This window comes from Anomaloglossus baeobatrachus, chromosome 5 (genome assembly GCF_048569485.1).
Source record: "Anomaloglossus baeobatrachus isolate aAnoBae1 chromosome 5, aAnoBae1.hap1, whole genome shotgun sequence".
NCBI lineage: Eukaryota > Metazoa > Chordata > Amphibia > Anura > Aromobatidae > Anomaloglossus > Anomaloglossus baeobatrachus.
In genome coordinates this window covers 370,019,547-370,047,206 of record NC_134357.1, presented here as the reverse complement: position 1 = coordinate 370,047,206, position 27,660 = coordinate 370,019,547, and the positions used below count along the sequence as shown (strand labels likewise).

Below are 27,660 nucleotides of genomic sequence, written 5' to 3'. Positions count from 1 at the left end.
CCCATACATTCTAGGCTCAACCCTGCTGTTTATCAGGAAGCATGTTCCGTCACATGATTGAGGCCGTGGTTCTTCAGGCCAGATGATTGGTGCAAAAACTAGGAATTGGCTGATGAATGCGGATATGGGCGTTTCTTCTAAACCACGCCTATTCTGCTATTGTACAACGCTACGAGGGAGGGACGTGTTGCTAGGGAATGGAGAGGCGCAGGGAGGAGCTTGCAGTGTGGAGGCGTGGAGAAAGCAAACAGCGCGGGAGTGTTGAAAGAGCGGGATCTGCTGCAGGTACTGCTGGTGGTGGGGCACGTATACGGGGGTAGTGCTGCCTGCTGTGTACGCACTGGTATGTGATGTGCTGCCTGCTGTGTACGCACTGGTATGTGGTGTGCTGCCTGCTGTGTACGCACTGGTATGTGATGTGCTGCCTGCTGTGTACGCACTGGTATGTGATGTGCTGCCTGCTGTGTACGCACTGGTATGTGATGTGCTGCCTGCTGTGTACGCACTGGTATGTGATGTGCTGCCTGCTGTGTACGCACTGGTATGTGATGTGCTGCCTGCTGTGTACGCACTGGTATGTGGTGTGCTGCCTGCTGTGTACGCACTGGTATGTGATGTGCTGCCTGCTGTGTACGCACTGGTATGTGATGTGCTGCCTGCTGTGTACGCACTGGTATGTGATGTGCTGCCTGCTGTGTACGCACTGGTATGTGATGTGCTGCCTGCTGTGTACGCACTGGTATGTGATGTGCTGCCTGCTGTGTACGCACTGGTATGTGATGTGCTGCCTGCTGTGTACGCACTGGTATGTGGTGTGCTGCCTGCTGTGTACGCACTGGTATGTGGTGTGCTGCCTGCTGTGTACGCACTGGTATGTGATGTGCTGCCTGCTGTGTACGCACTGGTATGTGATGTGCTGCCTGCTGTGTACGCACTGGTATGTGGTGTGCTGCCTGCTGTGTACGCACTGGTATGTGGTGTGCTGCCTGCTGTGTACGCACTGGTATGTGATGTGCTGCCTGCTGTGTACGCACTGGTATGTGATGTGCTGCCTGCTGTGTACGCACTGGTATGTGATGTGCTGCCTGCTGTGTACGCACTGGTATGTGATGTGCTGCCTGCTGTGTACGCACTGGTATGTGGTGTGCTGCCTGCTGTGTACGCACTGGTATGTGGTGTGCTGCCTGCTGTGTACGCACTGGTATGTGGTGTGCTGCCTGCTGTGTACGCACTGGTATGTGGTGTGCTGCCTGCTGTGTACGCACTGGTATGTGGTGTGCTGCCTGCTGTGTACGCACTGGTATGTGATGTGCTGCCTGCTGTGTACGCACTGGTATGTGATGTGCTGCCTGCTGTGTACGCACTGGTATGTGATGTGCTGCCTGCTGTGTACGCACTGGTATGTGGTGTGCTGCCTGCTGTGTACGCACTGGTATGTGGTGTGCTGCCTGCTGTGTACGCACTGGTATGTGATGTGCTGCCTGCTGTGTACGCACTGGTATGTGATGTGCTGCCTGCTGTGTACGCACTGGTATGTGATGTGCTGCCTGCTGTGTACGCACTGGTATGTGATGTGCTGCCTGCTGTGTACGCACTGGTATGTGATGTGCTGCCTGCTGTGTACGCACTGGTATGTGATGTGCTGCCTGCTGTGTACGCACTGGTATGTGATGTGCTGCCTGCTGTGTACGCACTGGTATGTGATGTGCTGCCTGCTGTGTACGCACTGGTATGTGATGTGCTGCCTGCTGTGTACGCACTGGTATGTGATGTGCTGCCTGCTGTGTACGCACTGGTATGTGATGTGCTGCCTGCTGTGTACGCACTGGTATGTGATGTGCTGCCTGCTGTGTACGCACTGGTATGTGATGTGCTGCCTGCTGTGTACGCACTGGTATGTGATGTGCTGCCTGCTGTGTACGCACTGGTATGTGATGTGCTGCCTGCTGTGTATACAGGACGCATGCAGCCTGCTGGTTAGACACAATGCGGGCGGTGTTGGAGAGGGAGCAGTGGTTTACTGTCTGGGATTCTCCCTGTCCTGTAGTTAAAAGTGCCCCTAAGGTATGCTGGGATTTGTAGTTTAATAACCAGCGCCCAGCCTAATAGCCTACAGGCCGCTGACACTGCTCTTGGGGTAATGTGATCGCTGGGGATGCCGTCTGCACTGCGCTCATTTATGGAGCATTTGTGAAAAGCAACCAATCAGGATGCAGGTTACATTTTCCAGATGAGCTTTTGTGAATGTGAGCTGGAAGATGACTGGTTTCCATGGACAGCTACCACACCTCTTTCCATTAGTCTTCATGGATGCACAGACAACACACGTCAGTGGCCTCATGACATAGGGAAATCTCCAGCCCAGCTTACAACATACAGGGCTCCCCATGGCTGTAGGACCATGAACTCTGAGGCACTCCCTACTGAATGCCCCTTAGTACTGGTCCCAGTGGGCTATAAAAAGTTATACCTGGTGCTGCTCCGCCATTAGTCCCCATGTACCCGCCTTGTTAGCTGGTAGACAACGGTGGCTGCGGGCATGTGTCAGGAGACCAGTGGGGGGCTCAGGGTTAGGAGTGGAGGAGCAGGCCGGGAAGTATCACCCTTACTTTGTGCAGCCCCCTTGGGTTGGTGATCAGGGAGTCTTCGGTGAGGGAGAACCTGAAGTTTTGAAGGTTGAAGTGGTGAGGTGATAAAATAAAAAATCTCCAGTGAAAAGTGATAAAAGGCCTTCACAGCTCCATGTACACCATAATTTTGTATAATTCCTCCCATGGGAAAATAATGACAATATATTTTGAGAGTTGGAAGAGAAGCATATGTTTGTAGTTTAGGCGGCCATTTTTGTAACAGGAAGTGCAGTTATCTTGTCTGTTGCTGACAGGAAGCTGTCATTGTGTCCCCCTGTAAGTGACGCTGGTATTCCCTGACTCCTAATACTGATGTGCCCGTCTGCCCTCTTCATACTCCGGTGAGGTGTTGGAGGAGCACACGTCCGGGGTCACACACTTTAGAGTAAGACCTTCAAGTTGTACTGAAATGTGACACAGGCTTCTCTGGGCTCCATTCTGCCAGGCCTCACTTACAGACTCACAGACCATCCACTCTGTGCAGCTTTGGGCCCGGCTTTCTCCTTTATGGCTATAGCCATCATTTCAGATGTAGGCGACTACGTTATTGTGCCCGCCTGGAAAGATGAAACCCTCCGGAAAGGAGTGCAGAGCAGCATACTCTGATCTCCATTTGCTTCTTATTGGTCTTCACGGTTCCCAGACATTTTCTGTCAAAATCCCGTTTTCCATAGATTCAGTCAGAGCCTCCATGGCTAAGTGCATTGTGAACCCCCCCCCCCCCCCGGTGCATCAGTATTTTAAAGGAATTGTCCACTACTGGACCAACCCTGCCTAATGCACTACTGCAGTGATAATTTTTTTACACCACTGGAGTAGTGCTTCTAATCAGAGTCCCCAGCTCACTGTCTAGGGCCCCCTTCACGTCCGTGAAAAGCACGCACGTTTTTCACGGATGTGTCAAAGGTGCGTATTGCCCTCCGTGTGCCGTGTTTATGGCACACGCGTGTTCTCCGTGTGTTATCCGTGATAACATGGAGAACGGGAACTTTCTGCTCACCTGTCCTTGGCGTTGCTGTCCGTGGTGCTGATCTTCCGTCTCCGGAACTGCCGACTCTTTGCTGCTGCTTCTGGCCCGCATTGGAGTGAATATGCGATGAACATAATGAGCGGGGGTCGGAAGCAAGTGACAGCAGCGGCAGAGACAGCAGGGCTGGAGAAGGTGAGTATTGAAATTCTTTTTATTTCACAGACACGTGTGTTTTCTCAGGTTCGTGTCAAATGGATCACATCCATGCGGTCCGTGTGACACCCGTGATGCCGGAGAAAAACTGACATGTCTGTGTGTGGAGCACACAGGCACAGGTATGCTCCGCACGTACACACGGTCCATGGCAAAACACGCACGTGTGCGCAGACCCATTAAAATCAATGGGTCTGCGCACGTGTGCGCAGACCCATTGATTTTAATGGTTCTACGTGTGCCTGTGTCTCCGGCATGTAAGGTAATGGACCAAACACGTATCGGAGACACGGACGTGTGAAGGGGTCCTAATATACAGCCTTCATCTGTAGCTCTGGTCAGTCTATCACTTTACCTGCCGGCTGCTCCAGTGTTTCATGGAGTGCGCCAGATGTCACAACTCAATACAAGTCTGAGTCTTGCTCTCATAGAGAGACACTGAGAGCTGGTGATGTAATTTCTGACCTGTCAGAAGTTGTAGTCACAGGATGGCATTACGGAACTCGAGCTGCGCTGGTAAAGGGTGAAGATGCCGGAGGGAAGTGTAAAGTCAGGGGACTAAGGGGTACTTTGCACAATACGACATCGCAAGCCGATGCTTGCGATGCCGAGCGCGATAATCCCCGCACCCGTCGCAGCAGTGATATCTCGTGATCGCTGCCGTAGCGAACATTATCGCTACGGCAGCTTCACATGCACTCGCCTGCCCCGCGACGTCGCTCTTGCCGGCGACCCGCCTCCTTCCTAAGGTGGTGGGTCGAGCGGCGTCACAGCGACGTCACACGGCAGGCGCCCAATAGAAGCGGAGGGGCGGAGATGAGCGGGACGTAAACATCCCTCCCACCTACGTCCTTCCGCATAGCCGGCGTGAACCGCAGGGTGCAGGTAAGGCTACTTTCACACATCCGGTTTGAGCAGTGCGGCTCAATCCGGCTGTGAAACCTATGCAACGGATGCGGCGAAAACACCGCATCCTTTGCATACGTTTTTACATGCGGCCCGTCCGTTTTTTTCCAGTTGCGGCACGCTACTGAGCATGCGCAGTGGAAGAAAACGCATGCGGCGGCTGGATGCGTTTTTTTCCGCATCCGGCGTCCATAGGCATGCATTGAAAAATGCGCCGCAGCGGCCGGATGCGGCGCGATGCGGTTTGTTTTGCCGGAGCAAAATAGTTTGCAGGCAACGTTCCATCCAGCCGCGGCATCGGCTAAATCTGCCGCATGCGGCAAAAACCGGACCGAACGCAAGCCCATGCGGCACAATACGGCACTAATGTAAGTCTATGCAAAAAAAAAACGCAACCGGCGGCAAAAAAAAACGGTTGCGGTTTTTCTGCAGAGCGCCGGATTGTGCCGCAGAGCAAAAACCGGATGTGTGAAAGTAGCTTAAGCTGATGTTCCTCGCTCCTGCGGCTTCACACACAGCGATGTGTGCTGCCGCAGGAACGAGGAACAACATCGTACCGTCGCTGCCGCGCAATTATGAAAATGTCGGACACTACACCGATGATACGATTATGACGCTTTTGCGCTCGTTAATCGTATCAAAAATGCTTTACACACTACGATATCGACAGCGACGCCGGATGTGCGTCACTTTCCATTTGACCCCACCGACATCACAGCTGCGATGTCGTAGTGTGCAAAGTACCCCTTAGGTTAAAAGTACCAATCCAGCACTAGAAAAAAAAATGCTGGAGTGGCGCCTTTATCAATTCAGGGCTCCATAGGAAATAAAAGAAGCTGCAAAAACACTAGTGCATGCCCTTATTATCTCACGTCTGAATTATTGCAACCTCCTGCTCTGTGGCCTCTCTAACAGTCTCGCACCCCTACAATCTATTTTAAACTATGCCGCCTGACTAATCCACCTCTCCTCTCGCTACTCCCAGACCTCTCCTCTCTACCAATCCCTTCACTGGCTTCCCATTGCCCAACGACTCCAGTTCAAAACCCTAACCATGACATACAAAGCCTTCCACAACCTGTCTCCTCCGTACATCGGTGTCCTAGTGTCCCGGTACTTACCTGCACGTAACCTTTGATCTTCACAAGATCTCCTCCTCTGCTCCCCTCTCATCTCCTCTTCCCACCATCGCATCCAAGATTTCTCCCGTGCCTCCCCCATACTCTGGAATGCTCTGCCACAACACATCAGACTCTCGCCTACCTTGACAAGCTTCAAAAGGAACCTGAAGACCCACCTCTTCCGACAAGCCTACAACCTGTCGTAACCCTCAGTCCTCCATAGCGCTGCCTGACCATCATTCTCCACCTTCATATACTGTACCCTCGCCTATCCCTTGTAGACTGTGAGCCCTCGTGGGCCGGGACCTCTCTCCTGTACCAGTCTGTGCCCTGTATTGTTTATGATTATTGTACTTGTCCCTACTATGTATTCCACTTTCATATGTAAAGCAACATGAAATAAATGGCGCTATAATATGTTATTCCTGCGGTGCTTCTCTTTTTAGTGGGTTTTGTCACGTAACTGCTGCAGTCATATTACAACAGTGTAATAAAACCCACTGAACACTGCAGTGCTAACATCGCTGGAATAACATTGCTGTGGATGGTGATAGTATTTGCTGTTTTATATTTTCTATGGGGCCCTGAGTTGATTAAAGGGACACTGTCGGCAGAATGACTGTTCAAACCAAATACAGGTGCTCAGGCATCATGGCGGGGACAAACCTTTCAGTGCTCCTTCCCACCTCATTGGTTTCCATCTATCCCTTCTTTCCCTCTTCTTTGAGTGACAGCTCTGGCTTTAGAGCCAGAGAAGGGCAGATATAGGTGGGAAGGTGTATTTAAAAGTGTAACCGTCCCCTTAAGGCAGGGGTTGATCCCTGTTAGATTCTTTAAATGATTATCAAAATCTCAATCTTAGGCCCGTTTCACACGTCAGTGAAAAACACTGACGTTCTTCACTCACGTGTAAAACACGCACATGTCCCTCCGTGATTTCATATGGACATTACTCACCTGCCTTCGCTCCTGCTGTCCATGGTGTTGAACTCCTCGGCTCTCCAGCGTCCACCCACCGCTCTCTGCAGCTACTTCCGGGTTGGCTGTTCCTGCTCTCATGAATATACATGAGCCAGGCAGGAGCTGCCGAGAGCGGCGGCTGCAGAGCAAATCGCAGGCAAGGTAAGTTGAAAACATTTAATATGTCCGTGATTTTCTGGTACGTGTTTCACAGATCACACCATAGTGTGGTCCGTGGGTCATCAGTGATACCAGAAAAAAACTGACTTGTCTCCGTGCAGAATCACGGCCACGGGTGTACGCTGCACGGAGACACGTTCAGTGAAAAATCACTGATGTGTGAGCAGACCCATTGATTATAATGGGTCTGCGTATGTCAGTGATTCTGGTACGTATAAAAACTAGCACATGCGTACCAGAATCACTGACGTGTGAAGGGGGCCTTATGACTGAAAAGGAGAATGACTTAATTATAAGACCAGTCCAGGGGTGAGGCCTAAACCTGAAAGTGGTTTCTTTTGTGTTTATTCTACTCCTGCTTTTAACATACAGATATAAAATACTGGCCAACCACTGCAGTGTAAATACTGCGTAATGCTGATTTTTATAGAGAGTCGGCTACTTACATATTGCTGAACTATCCTTAGGATCGCTAGTTAATATCAAAACTGTCTGCTCTGCAACCCATCACCCCTCTGATCAGCCATTTGTGATGCAGGATATACACAGTGTATGGAGCTGGAATATTTCTGCTGCTTTTCACTATATTTGGAGCAGAGCAGAATTGCCTGTAAAACCTCACCATACGGTGTGGAAGGCCATGTGCACACACTGAGTATTTGAGTTTTTTTTTACTTCAGGATTTGTGAGTCAAAACCAGGAGTGGAATAATAAGAGGAAAAGTATAAGGCCGGGGCCACACGGGGGATCTACTGCAATTCTCACATGACACTCGGCTCACTCTGGCAGCACAGCGGGAGCCGAGTGTCATGCAAGTGTCCCTGCGACTGACGTCCGATCGGACCACAGCTGCGGAGGGGTTTATCTCCCTCTCTCCTCCGTTGTCGGCTATTGCCATTCTCGCCCTGCACTCGCGGTACACCGGTGTTCTGCGAGTGCACTGCGATGTTTCTCTCACCCCATACACTTGAATGGGTGTGAGAGAAACAAGGATCACATTGCACCCGCAGCATGCTGCGACTGTTTTCTCGGTCCGATTAGGGCTGAGAAAATAATCGCTCATGTGTGCTTGCACATAGGCTAATGTTGGTCCGAGTGGAATGTGATGTTTTATCGCATTCCACTCTCTCCGATTTTCATGCCGTGTGTTTTAGTCCTAAGGCTGCATGCCCATGATTAGTGTTTTCGCTGCATCCAAATTCCAAAATGCTGTGTTGTACAGTGGATGGGATTTATAGAAATCCCATGCCCACTGTGTGTGTACAGTCCAAAGCGAAAACTGACCTGTGGTGCGGCTTTCCGAGCTACAAGATTGTCAATTCTTTGCTGCAGAGTTACAAATGTCCTCCGTAGACAGAACACAAGCGAGAGACCGCAGCGCACCGAACCCTGATCATGGGCACGGGAAGCTGCGGTCTCCTGCGGAGGAGACTCGGCCCCGCTGGTAGGGAATCGCCGTGTCCTGATCATGGGCACGTACCCTAATAGAAACACTGGCACCACTTATGTATTTTTTACTGTGAGGCAAATCCCGGGATATGAAGATGAATTATGACTCCAGTCATAATCCCTCATCACTCCCTGGCAGTGCCCCCTCCCTTCTTGTTCTCAGTGTTCCACTTACACCTCCATGGCCATGTCCTGTGATATGGAAATTAGGTGGCTTTAGGACAATGGACACAGGATGACTCCCTGCCGTGACCCTGTAGTGGGGGCTGCTAGCTAGTTAGCAAGGCTATGGAAATAGCCAGACAGAACGACTCCAGTAAAAAATGGTTCATATCTCGCAAGCCATATTTCCGATAAATATGGCAACCATAAAAATGGTGTCTCCGCATGCGGACGATGCCGGCACACCCTTTTTATGGGAGCAGGACATTGGGAAATGCCCCAGGCGTGATATCAGCCAATGGGGAACTGGCAGACAGGTCATGAGTCCCCTCGTTCTGTAGCTAAATTCATAACTGTCACAATGAGAGCATTGGCGTCCGCCTACGACGCTCCCAGGCAAAGTTATGGCCAATATCCCCTTTGCTGGATAATTCTGATCCATGCAGGGGGAGTGGCAGTGCTTCCCTGTGAGGTCACTAAGGTAGGAGGGGACCTGGATCTGCCCAGGTTGATAACCCTACTTCGGCCATTTTCCAGTGTTCTTTCGCTGGGGGCACGTGCAGGAAACATCTGCGGGAGTTCCTAGAAACCTGGTCTACAGCGCCCCCCTGTGGCCAGACGCACAAGGTAACTGATTGAATTGCATACCTGTTGTAAACCATGCTTTATCTGTAACTGTACTCTGACATATGTATATTCTGTAGATTCCCTATTGTATATATTGTAGTCTAGTGTGCTTTAGGCTGATTAAATTATATAATTAATCTTGGGCTGTTCTGTTATCTCGATCTTGAATCCCACGTCTGTGTGTTCGGCTAACAGTTACCGTAAATCGGTTGGTGGCAGCGAATTGTGCCAAGGATTATTGTGGGGAGGCCAGTGAGATTCGGGGAGATTTTATATATTCCGCCCGCGGAGGTCGGGGGAATATATACCTTACTCTCACCGGGGACCCTTCAATAATCGGCATAAGTAGTATAGCGGCCTCCTTGCTTATTGTCGGGCAATTCCATAATTGGCCTGACTATAAGAGGGGCGCTAGAGAGCGCGTCACGCACTCTGTCTGTCGGTCGGGAGGTATAAAGGAGGGGTGACCCCCACTTGTTACCCCCCGATTGTGACGTACTGGTAGCCAGCGCGGGGGATTTCTGAGTGACCCCCCCGGTGGTTCGTGACATATTGGTGGCATAGCGGTGGGATCGAGATAATAGTGTGTGTGAGTGTGAGACCCATACTCCCAGACACTAAAGACTGCCTGCAGCAGCTGTGGCTGCTGGGGTCTTCAGACTAGCTCAACACTAGAGTGTCAGAGTGCAGATACTGTAAGGTGTGTGGAGGCATCAGGTGTCAGTTCTGTGTCAGTGACCAAAAGTCTGCAAGAATGGCTGATGGCACCAGGAGCAGAGCTATGCAACTGGCCAATGCTAAAGCAGGAGCCGAAGAGAGGGAGGACTGTGCTGTGGGCAGTAATGAGGAGGTTGCCCACGAGTCCTCCAGGAGCTCGACGCCAGAAAACTGTTCTGCCGAGGACATTGCGCAACCTGGCACTGCTGGACAAGATGAGGAGGAGCTCACCCAAGGTTCCTCAACGAGCCAGATGCCAGCCCTCCGCTCTGAAAGGGACAGTGAATCGCCTAGCTCTGCAGCGTGCCGCAGATCACCACGTGCCATTCCACCGAGCCTGGGAGGCTCGGATAGCCTTCTTCAAATGGCTATGGCCCTTCTCCAGGCTGGAGACCAGAAGGGCTACAAGGAACTCCTGGCAGAGCGCAGGGCAGAGCGGCAGGCAGCGCGTGACGCTGAGGCTGCGGAGCGGCACGCAGAGCGTGAGGCTGCGGAGCGAGAGCGGCAGGCAGCGCGTGAAGAGCGAGAGCGAGAGCGACAGGCAGACCGTGACTACCAGCTGCAGCTAGCTCAGCTCCGGCCCTCATCAGCCACACGTGACCTTCGAGACACCAAACTTCCAAAGGTCCGTGTTGAGGACTTCCCAGTGCTGGAGAAGGATGGAGACTTGGACTCTTTCTTGACTGCTTTTGAACGGACTTGCTTGCAGCACCATCTGAACAAGGACCAGTGGGCCAAATACCTGACCCCCCGTTTAAGGGGTAAGGCCCTGGATATCCTTGGGGACTTGCCTGCTGAGGCAGATCAGGGCTACGACACCATCAAGCGGGCCCTGATCCAACAGTACAACCTCACTCCAGAGTCCTACCGCAAGAAGTTCCGGAGCCTACAGAAGGGACCAAAGGACTCCTGGGCTGACCACCGGCGGGCACTTGCCCGAGCTGCCGACCACTGGACCCAAGGCCTGCAGCTTTCCACCGGACCGGAGATCCTGGACTTGTTCATCACGGAGCAACTCTTGTGGAACTGCCCTGAGGATCTCCGCCAGTTCATCCGAGACCAGAAGCCACAGGGGTCCACGGCTACAGCTGCCCTTGCCGATGACTACACCAACAACCGGGCCCCTGAGGCCAGGAGAGCGGCCACCAGCAGCACCTGGAGAGGGGGTAAGATGAACTCTGCGACTGCCCCACCTGCCCCTAGACTGCAGGGGGTGTCCCCCTCAACTCCCCTCTCCAGGCCCGTGGCAGAACCAAGACGGTGCCACCAGTGCAACCTACCTGGACACTTCAAGGCCATGTGCCCTCAGCGTCCCAAGGCCCCGGCTCCGTCCCCGTCCCAAGGGCCGCCCAAGGTGTATTGTGTGGGTGGGGGTGGTGGTAGGTCCCTGGACAGCTTCCAACCTGTCACCGTCGGCCGGTCTGTGACCATAGGACTGCGAGACAGCGCCTCGGAGGTGACTCTGGTGCGGCCTGAGATGGTGTCCCCCCAAGACTTGATCCCTGGAAAAACCCTCGCTGTCTCCGGGATTGGAGGCACTGACCCGGCGCTGCCTGTTGCTGACATTTATGTGGACTGGGGCGCAGGGCGGGGGGTGAGGGAGGTGGGGGTAACTGATCGGATCCCTGCAAACGTGCTACTTGGGACAGATTTGGGGCAGATAACCTCCCAGTTTGGGCCCCCCCCAAGGGCTGAACCTTCAGCCCGTACTGACATGACTCCTAACAATGTTAATGTGTTATCTATGAATGATGTAAGGGAGGAGGGAGTGAACTCTGATATTTCTGCTTGCATAGACACCATAGACACACACTCAGCTGCAGCTGTGACAGGAGGGGAGGGGGTCAGAGAAAGGTGTGACAATGCCTCTACAAGTAACCAGCCTGTGAGCTGGGATCTGTTGCCCTCTGCAGGGATAAGCAGAGAGCAGGGTGCTGCAGGGGGAGGACCAGTGTGTGGGGTGGGGGCTACCACAGCAAATGTGGGGTCCCCAGAGATTTCACAGCGGGGTTCTGTTGCTGCAGGAGGGGAACAGGCAGGTGAGATTGGGGCCGGTCCAGGAGCGGAAGTGCTCCCAGGTAAGATCTCGGTGCATGGTTCCCCCACAACCGGGGTGTCAGGAAGCCAGGTAGGTCTGCCTGAACCGGCGACTTGGTCAGGAACGGAGGAGGAGCAGGCACGACCCACGGTCGCAGCGGCTGTGGCCGCTGTCACCCGCAGTGGGAGTGCTGGAAGCCAAGGGGCCTCCCGGAGGTCCGATAGCTCTTCCCCTTCTGACCAAGTGGCAGCCGAGTCAGGTGGAGGCCAGGACACAGGTCCCGGGGTACTGACTGAAGATGTGACAGTCTCGTCGATTCTGGCCACATCTAGTCAGGGGTTTCAGGCAGCGTTAGAAGCTGACGACAGCCTGAAAGCTCTTAAGGAGCAGGCGGCACAGCCTCCCTCGGACTCGGACCCGGAGCGAGTGGTCTGGGACCAAGGACGGCTGTACCGGGCCACGGTCCAGCAGGGTTCACCGGAGGCGTGGCCCAGGGACCGACAGTTGGTGGTACCCTATCCGTTCCGGACGGAGTTGTTGCGGATCGCACATGAGATTCCGATGGCCGGACACCTAGGGATCGCTAAGACCAAGGCCAGGTTAAACCAGCATTTCTACTGGCCAAAAATGGGGGCCGATGTGGCTGCCTACTGCCGTTCGTGTGAAACCTGTCAGAGAGTGGGGAAGGCGGGGCCACGCCCCAAAGCCCCACTGGTATCTCTGCCCATCATCGATGAGCCTTTCAGGAGGGTGGCTGTGGATCTGGTCGGCCCGCTGGCCATCCCCAGCAGCTCCGGGAAACGCTTCCTACTGACGGTAGTGGACTATGCCACCCGGTACCCAGAAGCAGTGGCCTTGTCGTCCATTCGGGCTGACAAGGTGGCCACCGCATTGCTGGAGATTTTCTCCCGAGTGGGTTTTCCCCAGGAAATGCTCACTGACCGGGGGACCCAATTCATGTCCCAGCTGATGGAGGCCCTCTGTAAGCAGGTCCAGGTGCGACATCTGGTGGCCAGCCCGTACCATCCACAGACTAATGGCCTGTGCGAGCGGTTCAATGGCACCTTAAAGCAGATGCTTAAGATGTTGGTCGACTCCCATGGGCGTGACTGGGAGCGGTATCTCCCACACCTGTTATTTGCTTACCGGGAGGTTCCACAGGCCTCAACAGGATTCTCACCGTTTGAGCTCCTGTACGGGCGACGTGTGCGGGGCCCCCTGGCTCTGGTGAAAGAGGCTTGGGAAGGGGATTTGGCCACCCCTGGAGTGTCGGTTATCGAGTATGTCATGCGCTTCCGGGACAAAATGCAGGCCTTGACGCAACTGGTACACGACAATATGGCTCAAGCTCAGGCCGATCAGAAGCGTTGGTACGACCAGAACGCTTGTGAGAGGACCTACCAAGTGGGTCAAAAGGTGTGGGTACTGGTCCCCGTACCACAGGACAAGCTTCAGGCAGCCTGGGAAGGCCCATACCTCGTGTACCAGCAGCTCAACCCTGTGACGTACCTGGTCACCCTGGACCCTGCCCGTGGAAGGCGGAAGCCCTTCCATGTGAACATGATGAAGGCACATCATGAGCGGGAGGCATGTGCGCTCCCCGTGTGCAACCTGCCCGAGGAGGGAGAAGCGGAAACCCTCTTGGATATGCTAGCCCAGGTTAGGGCAGGCGGATCCATTGAGGATGTGGAGGTTGGCCACCAGCTCTTGGAGGACCAACGGTCCCAGCTGTGGGCCACCCTACACCCCTTCCGGGGGTTGTTTACCAACCAGCCCGGAAGGACTGACTTGGCTGTCCATCACGTGGACACTGGGGATCATCCCCCGATCCGGCGTTCAGCATATCGGGTCTCCCTGGAGGTGCAGCAACACATGCGCCAGGAGATTGACGAGATGCTGAAGCTGGGGGTGATCCAGGCATCCAACAGCGCTTGGGCCTCGCCTGTAGTCCTCGTCCCTAAGAAGGACCGAACCACTCGGTTCTGCGTGGACTACAGGGGGCTCAATGCTGTCACGGTCGCCGATGCGTACCCAATGCCACGCATCGATGACCTGCTCGATCAGTTGGCCGGGGCTCAGTACCTGACCATCATGGACCTGAGCCGGGGATATTGGCAGATCCCCCTGACTCGCAAGGCCAGGGAACGCTCTGCCTTTATTACCCCATTTGGACTGTACGAGTCCACGGTGATGCCATTCGGGATGAGGAATGCCCCTGCCACTTTCCAGCGGATGGTCAACACCCTGCTCAAGGGACTTGAAGGGTACGCGGCCGCGTACCTGGATGACATTGCCGTCTTCAGTCCCACCTGGGAAGATCACCTAGAGCATCTAGCACAGGTGCTCAGGCGGGTCCACCGGGCAGGTTTGACCATCAAGCCGGGCAAGTGTCAGCTGGCCATGAGCGAGGTCCAGTACCTCGGTCACCGGGTAGGTGGGAGAACACTGAAGCCCGAGCCTGAGAAAGTGGAGGCCATCGCATCCTGGCCCACCCCCAGGACCAAGAAGCAGGTGATGTCCTTCTTGGGGACCGCTGGGTACTATAGGAGGTTTGTTCCATGCTATAGTAGCCTGGCAAAGCCCTTGACGGACCTCACCAAGAAGAAGCTGCCCTCTGCAGTCGATTGGACAATGGACTGCGAGACAGCCTTCCGGGCCCTAAAGGACGCCCTGTCCAGCCCGCCCGTGCTACAGGCAGCCGACTTCACGCGGCCGTTTGTAGTACAGACCGACGCCAGTGACTTCGGCCTCGGTGCGGTGCTCAGCCAGGTGGACTCTGCGAGCCAAGAGCACCCAGTCTTGTACCTGAGCAGGAAGCTGTTACCAAGGGAAGTTGCCTATTCCACGATGGAGAAGGAGTGCCTGGCCATAGTGTGGGCCCTGCAGCGTCTGCAACCCTATCTATACGGGCGCCACTTCATCGTGGAGACGGACCACAATCCCCTCAGCTGGTTGCACACCGTCTCTGGGACGAATGGGCGATTGTTGCGATGGAGCCTTGCGCTCCAGCAATACAACTTCACCATTCGCCACAAAAGGGGCCGTGACCACGGTAACGCAGACGGGCTGTCCCGACAAGGAGAGGTCGCGGACGGGCGCACGGGGGAACACGAGTGTGCTGCCCCCTAGCGCCCTCAAAAGGGGGGAGGTGTGAGGCAAATCCCGGGATATGAAGATGAATTATGACTCCAGTCATAATCCCTCATCACTCCCTGGCAGTGCCCCCTCCCTTCTTGTTCTCAGTGTTCCACTTACACCTCCATGGCCATGTCCTGTGATATGGAAATTAGGTGGCTTTAGGACAATGGACACAGGATGACTCCCTGCCGTGACCCTGTAGTGGGGGCTGCTAGCTAGTTAGCAAGGCTATGGAAATAGCCAGACAGAACGACTCCAGTAAAAAATGGTTCATATCTCGCAAGCCATATTTCCGATAAATATGGCAACCATAAAAATGGTGTCTCCGCATGCGGACGATGCCGGCACACCCTTTTTATGGGAGCAGGACATTGGGAAATGCCCCAGGCGTGATATCAGCCAATGGGGAACTGGCAGACAGGTCATGAGTCCCCTCGTTCTGTAGCTAAATTCATAACTGTCACAATGAGAGCATTGGCGTCCGCCTACGACGCTCCCAGGCAAAGTTATGGCCAATATCCCCTTTGCTGGATAATTCTGATCCATGCAGGGGGAGTGGCAGTGCTTCCCTGTGAGGTCACTAAGGTAGGAGGGGACCTGGATCTGCCCAGGTTGATAACCCTACTTCGGCCATTTTCCAGTGTTCTTTCGCTGGGGGCACGTGCAGGAAACATCTGCGGGAGTTCCTAGAAACCTGGTCTACAGCGCCCCCCTGTGGCCAGACGCACAAGGTAACTGATTGAATTGCATACCTGTTGTAAACCATGCTTTATCTGTAACTGTACTCTGACATATGTATATTCTGTAGATTCCCTATTGTATATATTGTAGTCTAGTGTGCTTTAGGCTGATTAAATTATATAATTAATCTTGGGCTGTTCTGTTATCTCGATCTTGAATCCCACGTCTGTGTGTTCGGCTAATAGTTACCGTAAATCGGTTGGTGGCAGCGAATTGTGCCAAGGATTATTGTGGGGAGGCCAGTGAGATTCGGGGAGATTTTATATATTCCGCCCGCGGAGGTCGGGGGAATATATACCTTACTCTCACCGGGGACCCTTCAATAATCGGCATAAGTAGTATAGCGGCCTCCTTGCTTATTGTCGGGCAATTCCATAATTGGCCTGACTATAAGAGGGGCGCTAGAGAGCGCGTCACGCGCTCTGTCTGTCGGTCGGGAGGTATAAAGGAGGGGTGACCCCCACTTGTTACCCCCCGATTGTGACGTACTGGTAGCCAGCGCGGGGGATTTCTGAGTGACCCCCCCGGTGGTTCGTGACATTTACCCACTCCTGGTTTATCTTCCAAATGATGTAAAAAACCCTCACTAAATACTCAGTGTGCACATGGCCTACAGCTGTGCTGTTTGGCTTTGTACGCTGCTCACAGCTGATCTGCTCAGTTATTGCCTATATTGCTGTTGAGACGTCATCATTCTAGACTACAACATATACAAGGAGCCATGGCAGAGACCTAGAATTTAAAAAAAAACCAAAAAACAACAAAACCTAAAGTGCTACCAAGGCAAAAGTGGAAACCCATTTTAGGCCCTCTGTGCACTATGCGGATTGTAAAGCGGATTTTGCTGAAGGAATGCTGCAGAAAATGTTTATAAGGGCTCATGCGCACATTGTCAAATTTCATGTATTTACGCTGCGTATTGCACCGCAGTGTAAACGCATGCGTCCTGCGTCCCCTGCACAATCTGTGAAGATTGTGCATAATCCATGTGTACGTTGCGTTTGAGAGCGCAGCGATTTGGATGCCAAAATTTTGTTCCAAATCACCGCGTTCTAAAAAGCAACATGTCAATTATTCCGTGCGCTTTGGATGCAGGTCCCGCTCTGTCTATGGGAGAGGCTGCATCCAGAGCGCATGAAATCGGCTTTTTTTCTGCATTCATTATGCAGTGTTTCTTTAGCGATTAGGCGCGCACATGTGCTGTCAAATCCCTGCAGAAATTTCTGCAGGGACACGACGCAACGTGCGCACACAGCCTAGCATTTCTGCAGTCCTTCTCCAGCAAAACTTATGGGGATAAAAAAATGCTGTGCGCACACTGCGTTTTTTTTTGTTTTTTTTTTTTTGCCCCTGCGGGTTTTGCTGCAGAATTTCCGCTGCAGAATTGATATGCATGTCACTTCTTTTCCGCAGGTCCCTGCATTTTGGAGAGCTGGCAGACAATCACCCGCTGACTCTAAGTCGGCGGAGGATTGATCCCAGGTATCTGGCCAGATGCTGCTCCCCATATAAAGTTTATGGGGAACACAATCTGGTGCAAAGGGGTAGGAGCAAGCGCTTCATACTTACCGATCACCAGGCGGCTGTCACACTGCTCTCACGGCAGCGCTTTCATCTTCCAGAGCTGGCTACTCTTTAGTCTCATAACATATTCATGCCTTCCCTGCTCACCGGTGGCTGTGATTTGTTGCAGTCAGACCCGCCCCCACTCTGGTTGCAGTCAGACAGCTGTCACTCAATCACAGACGCCGGTGGGCGGGTCTATAGCGTAAAGTAAAATAAATAATTTAAAAAAACGGCGTGTGCTCCCCCCAATTTTGATAACCAGCCAGGATAAAGCCTCACATCTGGGGGCTGGTATTCTGAGGCTACTGAGCCCCCCAGCCTAAAAATATCAGCCGGCAGCCGCCCGGAATTCCGGCATCTATTAGATGCGACAGTCCCGGGACTCTACCCGGCTCATCCCAAATTGCCCTGGTGCGATGGCAATCGGGGTAATAAGGAGATAATGGCAGCAGCCCATAGCTGCCACTAAGTCCTAGTTTCGTGATGGCAGGTGTCTGAGACACCCCCTCATCACTAAACTGTAAGTGAAAGTAAATAAGCACAAACACCCCAAAAATCCTTTATTTGAAATAAAAGCCAAAAAGCCCCCTCTATCATTACTTTATTAACTCCACCAATAACAGCCCTCCAGGGCCAATGTAATCGACACGAGGTCCCGCGGCACTTCCTGCTCTGCTACACCTGAGACTCACAGCGAGCGCCATAGACCATGACTGCTCACTGTGAGTGTTAGGTGGCAAGTTAAGTGAGCCGCGCGGGATCAGCGGTGACTCCAGCTGTCACTGCACATCAGCTGACTGAAGTCACCGCTGATCTTATAACTCCCCTTCTCCAGCGAGGCTGCCTCCGACGCTGGTCTGCTTCCAGTCCGGCTCATGCATATGCAGTTATGCGCTGCACAGCTGACCTGTAAGCAGAGCGCCAGAGACAGCCGCATGGGACACAGCATTGCGGGAGACTTCAGCACCACGGACCGAAGGAGCAGGGACAAGTGAGTATCTCCCTGTGCTATCAAAATAACGCAGGGATATACCACGTCAAATCCGCAGCAAACCGCGGTAAAACCGCATGCGGATTTTGGGTGCAGTTTGCTGTGTTTTTTTTTTTTTTTTTTACCACAGGTGTGGAATTTTCTTAAGAAAATTCCATTTTCTAGTGCGCACAGGGCCTAAAGGTCTGTGCACACAACGTTTTTTTAGTTGCTGACGAACTCACTGAGTTTTGCCAGTGGAAGACATTTCGGAACGCACCAGCCTCTCTTTCTGGCTTTTTTTTTCTATTTGTTTTTGTTGTTTTTTGCCAACTTCTTTGGGGGGATGATGGGAGATATTTTAATATAAACTATTAAGATGCTCCCAATCAAGAGCCATCTGAAGAATGGTCAGGTCACTACTTGAAGTAGTTTCATGGCCTTCAAAGCCTTAAGTGATTAAACGAAGCTCAAAAAGACTGAACAGACTGAACGTGAGAACAGCAAGTTGTTTTGATCTTGAAGTATATGTTCATTCTTTTTAGCACCCTTTAAGTACATTTTCAGATGGAATCTGTCTGACAAGGCGCTATAAGGATGTCTTTGTTATGTAAATAGTGGGCAATCTCTTTAAGTGTCCATCAACAAAACGATAATTAAGAAGAAATGAGTGCTATATGTCATCACTTAGTGATGGGGAAGGTCCTCCGGCATGGTTCTCTGTGTGGATCACTTCCTATGCAATATCGCTTTATACAGTGCATCGTGGCTGTGTCGCAGATCCCAGCACGGATGATGGTCCATGCCTGTCTGCCACTTGGTGGAAGGAGCTTACTGAAGTTTGCAAAAAATAATGCTTTTTATAAATTACATCATATGTTTTTTTTTCTCCTTTTCTTTTTCATCTGACCTTCTGTAATTGGCTTTTGAATTCCATGTTTTGATCCAGGATAGAGTAGAAAATGACCTGCTCCATGGATGTGAAAGATGTTCAGAGCGTGCTATCTGTCATGCAGAAGAACTTAGAATGTCCCATATGGTAAGTATGAACCTACTGGAGGTAATTTGCTTAGAAATTTAGAGCCAGAAGTGTCTGGGGGAAAAAAAACCCTGCTTTCTTAAATCAAAAGGGATAATATCTACTAAGGGTATTAAAGAGGATAAGTTGTTGATGTCTGGGGGTCCAAACTACAGGATCTGCAGTGATCGGCATAACAGGGAATTTTCTTCTGTGTTAGGATGATACGGCAGTGCACATTGCGACCTGTGAGCAATTCCTTCTGTAGGGGGCTGCTGAGCACTGCGCTTGGCCTTTTCCGGCAGCCCCCCATGGATTGAATGGAGCCACGGTCTGGTGTCTGACCTGCAGGTCCATGTACTAAGGCTCAAAGTACCCCGATTTACCACTTGGTGCGGGTCCCAGCAGTGGCTGGAGCTGCAACTTATCACCCCCTGTCCTGTGGATAGATGATAACTTGCTTTAACGGGAGAATCCCTTTAACAGCATGCAACAATGTTTGGTGCAGAATTTTGGTAAATTATGGCAACTGTCTTATACATCATGTTATTAGGTGTGTCCATTTTGATAAAATTGGCTTATTTTTTTACTTATCATTAGTGATGAGTGGAACTATCGTACTCGGTCCTCGATATGAGCAGGCTCGATGCTTGGATGGGCTTGACTCGAGTACAGAGTATAATGGAAGTTAATGGGAAACTCGATGATTTTTCCGGCAAGATCTCCCAGAAAAATGCTAGTTTCCCATTGACTTCCATTATACTCGATACTCTAGTCGAGCCTGTCCGAGCATCCAACCTGCTCATTCCAAGTACCGAAAATGGTAGTGCTCGCTCATCACTGCTTCTCATATTAAAAGATGCATTTTACGACAATTGCTTGAAGGGTTTTTTTTACTACTGTGATATTAATGACCAATCCTTAGGATGGGACATCAGTATCTGACCAGTGGTTCAATACCCGGTACTCCCTCTGGTCAGTGGGTTTTGCAGGCACCACCAGCAGCCGGATGGAAGCAGGTGTGTGGAGCAGGGCTGTGGAGTCGGAGTCGGAGTCGGAGCTCATTTTGGTGGAGTCGGAGTCGGTATAAAATGCACCGACTCCGACTCCTAAAATATATAATAAATTGGGGACAGGAGTGCAATGCAGAATGTGCTGAATATTTTACTAAATAATAACATTTAGTATAATGCTTATATTTAAGTGAAAAATTTATTGTAGTACAATGTGAACATCAGACATTTAATTGTTTTTATGATACAATAATCAAGATATTTGGATAGAACATAAAATATTTATTGGAATACAACTTTAGAACACAAAAAACTAATAAATTGTAAATATGTAAAATATATATATATATATATATATATATATATATATATATATATATATATATATATATATATATATATATATATATATATATATATATATATATATATATATATATATATATATATATATATATATACATATATATATATATATATATATACAGTGTATATACACACACAAGATATATATGTAATCTACTGTATATTACATAGTGTATTACATATTTACAATTTATTACAGTTTTTTGTGTTCTAAAGTTGTATTCCAATAAATATATTTTATGTTCTATCCAAATATCTTGATTATTGTATCATAAAAATTATTAAATGTCTGATGTTCACATACACATATTCATGTACTACAATAAATTTTTCACCTAACTTTAAGCAATATATGTAGGAGTCGGAGCCGGAGTCGGAGTCGGTGCAAGAGAATTTGAGGAGTCGGAGTCGAAGGTTTGGCTTACCGACTCCACAGCCCTGGTGTGGAGCTGGACGCTTCTGCTGCGTTCACGGTTCGGTGGCCGCTCTCAGGCTCTTCAGATCAGCTCCTATTCATTTCAATACCTCACGTCAGGAATGCCTCTTGCCTTCCAATGTAGAAGTTAGGCTATGTGCGCACTTTGCGTCGAGGTAGTTGCAGTTCAAAAAGCATCCTCTGGCAGAAAGCACAATGCTTTTGGCTTTAAAAATGCATGTAAAACACAAAGAAAGTAGCCTATGCGCACCTTGCTGTTTTCATGCGTTTTTAGTGCTTTTCCGGTGCTTTTAGAAACGCTGCCGTTTTGTATTAAATTGAATGGATGGGAAACGCAGCCAAAATGGCAAAAACAATTGACATGTTGCTTCTTTAAACGCAGAGTTTTGCCCAAAAATATGCAAATTTCACGCACCGTTTAGAACAGCAAAGTGCGCACAAGAAATCCCTATTTCTCATATACTTTGCTGGAAAATCAAAATGCATGCATTTTGGCATTACAAAGGTGCAATTGAAAATGCTGCTGAAAAGCATGAAAAAACGCAACATGGGCACAAAGCCTAAGAAGCGCCACACCAACCCTTTAAGGCTAGTTTCACACTTGCGTTGAACGGTATCTGTTGCATTGCGTTGTGTGACGGATGCAACGGATGTGTTGCATATAATGGTACAACGGATGCAATGGATCGTACAAAACAACGGAATCAGCCTTTTTTTTTTTACACAGTTTCACCGGCGGCAGACTATTGTGAACGATCAGCTGATCGCTCCCAGCAGCCGGTCGCCGGGTGATCAGCTGATCACTCCGCCGCCGAGAATGTGTGCGGGGGGCGGAGTGCAGAGTGGGTGGAGCCGAGCGGAGCCATGGCGCTGAGGACGTGTGTGTGTGTGTGTGTGTGTGTGTGTGTGTGTGTGTGTGTGTGTGTATATAATATATATATAAAATATGCACACACAGAGTGGAGTGTGGGAGGGGGCGTAGCCGAGCGGGGAAGTGTCGGGCTCCCTGCACACATGGCCAGGGTAAATATCGGGTAAAGCACTTTGCTTGGTTACCCGATATTTACCTTAGTTACGGGTGCAGGGAGCCAGAGAGAGCATGCGCAGTGAAATCCTAAGGATTCCGCTGCTCAAAAAAACGATACATGCTGCGTTCCTCCCGAAGCAACGCAGGTCCTTTTGGCACAATCCGTCATCCATACAAGTCTATGGGAAACAGCGGAATCAGTTAACGGATTCTACTGTTTTCCAAAAGGGCGGATTGTGACGGAAGGAAAACAACGCAAGTGTGAAAGTACCATAAGATTTCCTGTTTGACTTGCCAATAAAAAACTGTAGAGTTCTCTGTCAGTCTGACTGTAAGGTGTGGTAATCTCCCCTGATGAGTAAAGGGTGCTGGAAGTGAAACCTTACGTGACCTATTTATTTCTTACTTTGTTGCTAATTAATACTTGTAGCATCTGCTCATTAAAATTCCTGGAGGCCGCTTGCCTGTAATTGCAGGAAATCTCTGATTATATGAGCAATGTGCCTCCATTTATGTTCTACTGATCTCTGCGTATTGATAGGTTTTCAATATTCTTATCCTGCCCTTCTTTTATGTCTCCATTCGGACGCTCATCCATAGTAATCACATTAGCCCATTGCAGCGAGCTTCGGCCTTTTACAGCGGGCAATTACGAGACTGATGACTGTATCGGAGATTGAGATCGGGTGTCATTTTATCATTGATTTCAGTTGTCTTTGTCTAGATTTTGTCAGGCTCTATTGTCCTTGTCTGTGGATGCATTCTGTTCGGGATATGCAGTAGAAGTAGGCAATGTCAGGTTCTCTATTTCAGCTGTTAACACCATTCATCAGTAAAAGAGAAGTAAGCGACTTTATACATTACATTTTTTACTGAAAACCTATAATTACAAAGTGGTTATATATGATGGCAAGTTTACATTTTTTTTTTTTAACGGTCACATACAAGAAAAGCCAGTAGAGGGAGCTGTGTTGTCTTCCAAGTCATGCAGTTTGTGTTTGTTTATTCATACACACACAGCTCACAAAGTCAGGGATATTTGAGTTTTGGGTGAAATATCAGGATGATCTTAAAATGCCCTCCAACCCTTTCAGGTAAACTTAATGGGACCTTCTCTAAACTCTTGAATGCACATGTCCAACTGTTCAATGTTTCAGTACTTTTTGCACATCTTGCTGTTCTCTTATAAGGAGCTTAATGACATTCACAACAGGTGTTTGATCCATGAATCGCCCAATAAATTTCAGGGGTTCAATTAGAATTTGTATTTAAATAGTCCTCCTCATCATGCTGATCACATTTTGATATCATGAGACTAAGGCAACGCCTAACACTTGATCAACAGTAGCTCAGCATTTTCGAGGCTTCAAGCAGGATGTTCTCAGACGGAAGTGGCCACTGAGCTTAGAATGTCACAGAGTGTCATCAGCAGGTTGCAACAGAGATACAGAGAGACTGGAAGAGTCATAGAAAGGCGTAGAGGTGGACTTCCTGTGGACACATCCCGCACTGATGACCGCTTCATTGTAAACAATGCCCTTCAGAACCGGATGATAAATGGCACACAACTCCAGGCACATTTAAGGGAGGTGAGATGCACCCAAGTGTTACATCAAACCATTCAAAACTGTTTACATCAATGTTGTCTGCCTGCTAGATGACCTGCAAGGGTACCTGACCACACTAACTGGCACAAGCCTCATCGTCTTGCTGAGTGAGGGACCAATGGGCCTAAGTGCTGTTCAGTGATGAACGTTTATTCACACTGAGCAGAAATGATGGCTGCCAATGATGTTGGAGACATCTAGGAGAGCTCTATGCATCAGCTCAGTTGTCACCAGATGAGTCTTTGGTGGTATTGGTCCTACAGTGTGGGCAGGTGTGTTAGGGCAATACAAAACTGCCCTACACTTTGTGAATGGTACAGTGACAAGCCCCTTCTACATGAATAACATCATTAATTCAGTCATTGTATTTCTTCATAAACAACACAGCCCTAATTTCATCTCATAGATGACAATGTTTTAGCTCATCAAGGTCATATCATTAGGGATGGCTGCTGGTGACAGAGGTACCGCAAATGGAGTGTCCTGCACGTTCTCCAGACCTAAATCCCATAGAAAACTTTGGGATCAGCAGAGTCGCCTTATGAAGGCTCGTAACTCTACCCCAGAAACTCAATGACCTGAGGGCCGCCCTTCAAGAAGAGTGGGATGCCATACCTCAGACAGTAACCCCACTTGTAAACAAATGAAAAGAAAGCTCCAGCATCCAAGTCCAAAAATATGATAAAACTCCTGTTTATTGATAATGCTTTAAAAAAAATGCTGGTTCTACATTATAAAAACCACATGATGATAGATGATGGTACGCGTTTCAAGTGTCTTATACCATTTTGAGTGACCATACCATTGTCCGAATCCATACCATTACAAACAAGGATGGGGATTAAAAAGAAGTCTGCAGGATGTGGCATCATAGACTAACACAGGTAAAGCTAAATACATGGTGAGTTTACTGGTATATACGAAAAACTTTTTATTCAATATACATTTTTTAGCTCATTTCTCAAAATCATCCCCGATGGTGATCTAGTTTCCATTACAAAGATCCATTTGGATTCTTTTTTGTGCATCAATTTTATAATATCGCCACCCCTATTAGGTAGCAAAACGTTTTCTATGGCATTAACCCTAAAGCTGTCGGTACTGCCTCCATGAACGGTGATGAAATGCTGGGAAGCACCTGATGGACTTCTACTGCTTTTATTCCCTATATCATATATGTGTTCTGAGATTCTGCGCCTCAAAGTGCGGCCAGGGCTTCCCACATACTGAACATCGCATGCAATACATGTTATATCATAAATTACATGGCTGGTTGCACAATTGATTAAGGTTTTAATTTCATATTTCCTTTCTGTGATACAGGAGAATTTTTTTTTTGTGTTAAACATGTATTTGCAGAGGCCACATAATTTCTGCCCGCATTTGTATGAGCCTATGATAGAAAGCCATTTTTTTGGATTGTCAGAGTCTCTATTTATGAGATTTGTGTTATCACTGGGGGAAATAAAAGAGCTAATGGTGCGGTTTCGTTTGGACACACATTTTACTCCATCATTCAGTGTGGATTTTAAAACCCCATCAGTGGAAAGTATTGGTAAGAATTTTTTAATGATGGTAGTGTCACTACAATCCTTAAAAAAATATCTTCCCTATACTTTCCACTGATGGTGTTTTAAAATCCATATTGAATGATATAGTAAAATTTGTGTCCAAACGAAACCGCACCATCATCTATCACCATGTGGTTTTTATAATGTAACACTTGCATTTTTTTTAAAGTATTATCAATAAACAGGAGTTTTATCATATTTTTGGACTTGGATGCTGGAGCTTTCTTTTCATTTGGATCACCAGCCTGGCTGACTTTTCTCTCCGTGCACCGTCCTCCTATTTGGTCTCCATGTGGATCGGGTGAGCTGAATTTTTCTCTTTTTGGATACCCACTTGTAAACAGTATGAGATATAGTTGTCAAGCTGTAATTGATGCTCAAGGCCACATACCGTATTTTTCGGACCATAAGACGCACTTTTTCCCCCCCAAATGTTGGGGGAAAGTGGGGGGTGCGTCTTATGGTCTGAATGTGGCTGCGGGGAATGTGGGTGCTGCGGTGGAGCGAGTCATCGGGGGCACGAGCAGGCTGTAGCAGCCTGCCGTAACCACGTGGACCCGCTCATTTAATGTGCACGCCCATCCCCCGCCTATCATCCCTCAGCGCTGAAGCCGGCGCTGACAGGTGGGCGGGATGATGGGCGGGGGATAAACAGCCGGCTCGCATGATCACCCCTGGCAACTACGGCCTGGAGTGATCATGTGCGGCTGTATTCACTGCCCCCCGTGCATCATCATCAGCGCGGGGGGCAGTGAATCAGTGTACAGTACTCACCGTTCCCCTGCAGCATTGCTCGTCCTCCCGTCTGTGTCAGCGGGATTGGAGCCGCCCCATTACCCTGCTGGATCGCGATCATCTCCTGTGTTTGTGCCGGCGGCTGAGTGGAGACTAGCGGCGCGCACAGCGATGACGTCATCGCTGTGCGCACGTGTCCACACGCAGCCGCCGGGATACTGGCACAGACATAGGAGATGATCGCGATCCAGCAGGGTAATGGGGACGGCTCCAATCAGCGGCGCTGCCGCTGACACAGACGGGAGGACGAGCGATGCTGCAGGGAGTGAGGTAAAGTGAGGTGAGTATGAACGTTTATTTTTTTTTATGTGCCACAGGATGCGGCCATACACCAGGATGGGGGCATATTATACACCAGGATGGGGGCATATTATGAGCCAGATGGGGGCATATTATGAGCCAGATGGGGGCATATTATGAGCCAGATGGGGGCATATTATGAGCCAGATGGGGGCATATTATGAGCCAGATGGGGCCATATGCCATGATGGGTTATATAGCAGGATGCGGCCACATGCCAGTATATAGCAGGATGCGGCCATATGGCAGGATTACGGTATATAGCAGGATGAGGGACATATGAGCCGGATGGGGGCATATTATGAGCCGGATGGGGGCATATTATGAGCAGGATGGGGGCATATTATGAACCAGATGGGGGCATATTATGAGCCAGATGGGGCCATATGCCATGATGGGTTATATAGCAGGATGCGGCCACATGCCAGTATATAGCAGGATGCGGCCATATGGCAGGATTACGGTATATAGCAGGATGAGGGACATATACTGTATATACCAGGCAGGGAGGATCATTACCAGGATGCGGCACCTTAGTAGAGAATTTGGGGACATTACCCCCATAACAGTGTCAGCAGCAGATCCTCGCCCCATGACAGTGTGTCATGACCACATTTTTTGCTTAAAATTTTATTTTCCTCCTCTAAAACCAGGGTGCGTCTTATAGTCCGGTGCGTCTTATAGTCCGAAAAATACGGTAAGTTGTTGAGACATTGATTTTTTTGGAGGGTATACCCATCACTGTTGTGTTTTTTGTTTTTTGTTACAATACATTGTTGAAGGGGAGGGAAATCACCATTGCACGCGTCTACTTAAATGCTCTATATTCATAATTAAAAAAAAAATCTACTTACCTCCCACAATCTCTCACACGGTCAAACATTGTCACGCGACTGCTGCAGCCTGTCAATAGCGACTGATAAGATATCAAAGGCTGCAGTCTATCAGAGCAGCCTTTCTCTCTGACGGACTAGTGAAGGCTGAAGTCTATCCGAGGCCACTTAAGCAAGGATGGTTGACCTCAGGGACATCAACATCCAACACCGCAGAGACACCATCACGTGTTTCTCAACGCAGTGATTCTAGAGCAATGCCCCCTGGGAAATATTCAAAGCAAGAATGCCGCAGAGACACCATCA

General features: G+C 49.8%; 1 protein-coding gene across 2 annotated transcripts in view; it reads left to right on the top strand.

Annotated features, from left to right (window-relative positions):
• The first annotated feature begins 203 nt into the window (after window positions 1-203).
• BRCA1 (BRCA1 DNA repair associated) overlaps window positions 204-27,660 on the top strand; it is a 238,841-nt gene continuing 211,384 nt past the window's right edge. For both annotated transcript variants that reach the window (XM_075349979.1, XM_075349978.1), the window contains exons 1-2: window positions 204-285; window positions 19,338-19,427. In XM_075349979.1, the coding sequence (XP_075206094.1) occupies window positions 19,351-19,427 (77 nt within the window). In that variant the 5' untranslated portion in view covers window positions 204-285; window positions 19,338-19,350. The remainder of the gene's footprint in view (window positions 286-19,337; window positions 19,428-27,660) is intronic.